General features: G+C 54.5%; 1 protein-coding gene across 1 annotated transcript in view; it reads left to right on the forward strand.

Moving 5' to 3' along the window:
• Positions 1–2,541, forward strand: part of ANGPT4 (angiopoietin 4) — a 26,313-nt gene that overhangs the window by 22,212 nt on the left and 1,560 nt on the right. The window contains exon 7 of the mRNA XM_011380098.2: positions 1,726–1,856. Within this exon, the coding sequence (XP_011378400.2) occupies positions 1,726–1,856 (131 nt within the window). The remainder of the gene's footprint in view (positions 1–1,725; positions 1,857–2,541) is intronic.

Below are 2,541 nucleotides of genomic sequence, written 5' to 3' on the forward strand. Positions count from 1 at the left end.
CTGGTTCATGACTTGGGGATCCCCCAGAGGTCACAGATCCCCATTCAGGCTCTCAAAGTGGAGAAGATGAGAGGCAGAGCCTGAGCTGAGGACTTGGGGACAGTAGAAGAGCCAGTGCCATTGAAGTGACCCCAGGAGACCAACTGCCTTTGTCTAATCCTGATTCTGTGCACCCCCAGACTGAAAGTGACCTCAAACCTCAGCCTGAGCCTAGAGCCCAGCCTCGAATTAATATCACTGAGCCCTCCAGGGGAGCCTTCAATGACCACAAGGAGAAGCTGGGACCATATAGGTAGGTGGGCTAGCCACCTTATCTCCAACACAGGGTACCCCTGGCCACATGGGCCTCTTAGCAGGGCAGTTTGCAGGACCAGTCACGAGAGCTTGGAGGGTATGTTTAAGGGCACAGTTAAAGTTTTATAGCTAGCCACAGCCATTTGGACCTGAGGGCCATGCCTCTGCCTTGCCACAGACAGAACCCATCGGTGGGAGGTGCAGGGACCTAGCCAGGCCACATACCCAGGCCCCACATTCCCGAATGACCTTACTGAGAACATCTCCCAAGCCCTGTCCTGGCAGAACCTGAGCTTCCCCGAGCTGCCCTGGCTGCATTTGGTATCTATGCCTCAACCCATAGGACCTTCATAATTGCTCCCGAACTGGCTCCCCACCTCAGCCACCAGTGCAGCTCCTCCCCTGCTACAATCACTCAATACTCTCCAACCAGACTCACCAGAAGCCTGTTCCAGCCACATGCCAAGGACTAGGAACACAGGGACAAATAATAAGCAGCACTACCTGTGCTGAGCATTTACCATATGCCAACACTGCACATGCAGAAGTCATCAAATCTAAATAGCCAAACCTAGTCATCACTGTACATATACTATTGTTACCTTTTTAACAGAGGAAGAAACTGAGGCTGAGAAGTGAAGCAGTCTCCCTAAGGTCACGCAGCTGACGAGTGGCAAAGCTGGGGTTTAACAATCTGGGTGGTCTGCTCCAAGAGCTCATGGTCACAGTCTCCTAACAGGCTTGGACGTGCCCACCAGGGCCTTACAACCTGGCAGAAAAATATCCACCCTCCCCTGCTAGCTACAGATATGTATGTCACAGGGCTGGGGGTCACCCGAACACAGATCCAGGTGGGCTAGGATGGTCAGGGAAGGCTTCCCGGAGGAGATAGGTGGATTTGAGGTGTGATGAGGCTGGGGTTGCAGATGGTCAGCTGGGGAGGAAAATGCACACAGCTCCCAAGTCAGACTCCCTGGGCTGGGATCTGGCTCTCACCCCCATTCATTCTGAGGCCTTGGGCATGCTCCTTTGGTTCTCGGGAACTCCGTTTCCTCATCCGTAAAATGGGAATAATTGGATGTTGTGAGGATTAGACAAGATGAGTTAATCCAAGTAAAGCTCTTTGAACAATGCCTCGCTCATAGTAGATATTTTTAAAAATGTTAGCCATTGTCCTCACTGTTGTTATTATCACGATCATGCTCACTCTTCTGCAAGACAGGCTCAGCGAAATGAGGGAGACGTGGCACACAGTGGGTGCTTGGTCCCTGAGAGGGAGCAGACAGGGAGAGCAATCCAGGAGGGGAGATGGCCCAAGTACCCCAGGCTGGGGCTCCCCCTCCCAGAACAGCCAGAGCAGAGCCCCTTCCTCAACCAGCCCCAACCTGACTCTGGGCCTCTCTCCCATCACCACCTCCGGGTGGCCTCCAGGCTTTCTCTGAGTGGGTACAGCGGGTCGGCGGGGCACCAGAGCAGCCTGGTCCTCCAGGGCACCAACTTCAGCACCCGCGATGCAGACAACGACAACTGCCTCTGCAAATGTGCCCAGATGCTGTCCGCAGGTGGGTGCGGGGTGGGCTGAAGTCCCACCCACCCACAAGCAGGAGATTGAAGAGACCTCCTGAGACACAGAGACAGGAACAGATAGAGACAGAAATACTGGAGCTCACAGAGAGACAGAGCGATGGAGACCGAGAGCCACACGGGGACAGAAGTCCAAAAGGAGCAATGGAGAGGGAAATGCAGACCGGGGAAAGACAGAGTAACACAGTATGTGAGAGAAAGAGAGACCCAGAAAGACAGAGACAGAGACCATCAGAAAGAAATGGGCACAGTTTCAGAGAGACACGCAAAGTGACCGACAAGCACAGAGACCGACAGAAAGAGAAAAAGACAACCCTGGGTGTGAGAGACTCCGAATGATGGAGCATTAGAAACCATGGAGAGAGGGAGATGGAGGTTTGTGAGGCAGCAGGAAAGAGGACAGTGACGGAGGGAGACAGGACGGAGGTGGGGAGAGGGTCAGGAGGTGGGGTGCCAAGGGCAGCCTGAGCCCAGTCCAACCCTCCAGAGGCCCCAGGCTGAGCAGACAGTCTAGGAGTCTCCCTCCCACCCGCTATGCCCATTCCTACCCCCCATGCCCACTCCTACTCAGCCCCATCTCCCGTGAGCTGGCTTCCTGGAGGAGGCAAAACCTGATTCATTTTTGGGGTAGTGCTCTGCCCTCACTCTACTGGTGGACCTCCA

This window comes from Pteropus vampyrus, unplaced genomic scaffold (assembly GCF_000151845.1).
Source record: "Pteropus vampyrus isolate Shadow unplaced genomic scaffold, Pvam_2.0 Scaffold388, whole genome shotgun sequence".
NCBI classification, from domain to species: domain Eukaryota; kingdom Metazoa; phylum Chordata; class Mammalia; order Chiroptera; family Pteropodidae; genus Pteropus; species Pteropus vampyrus.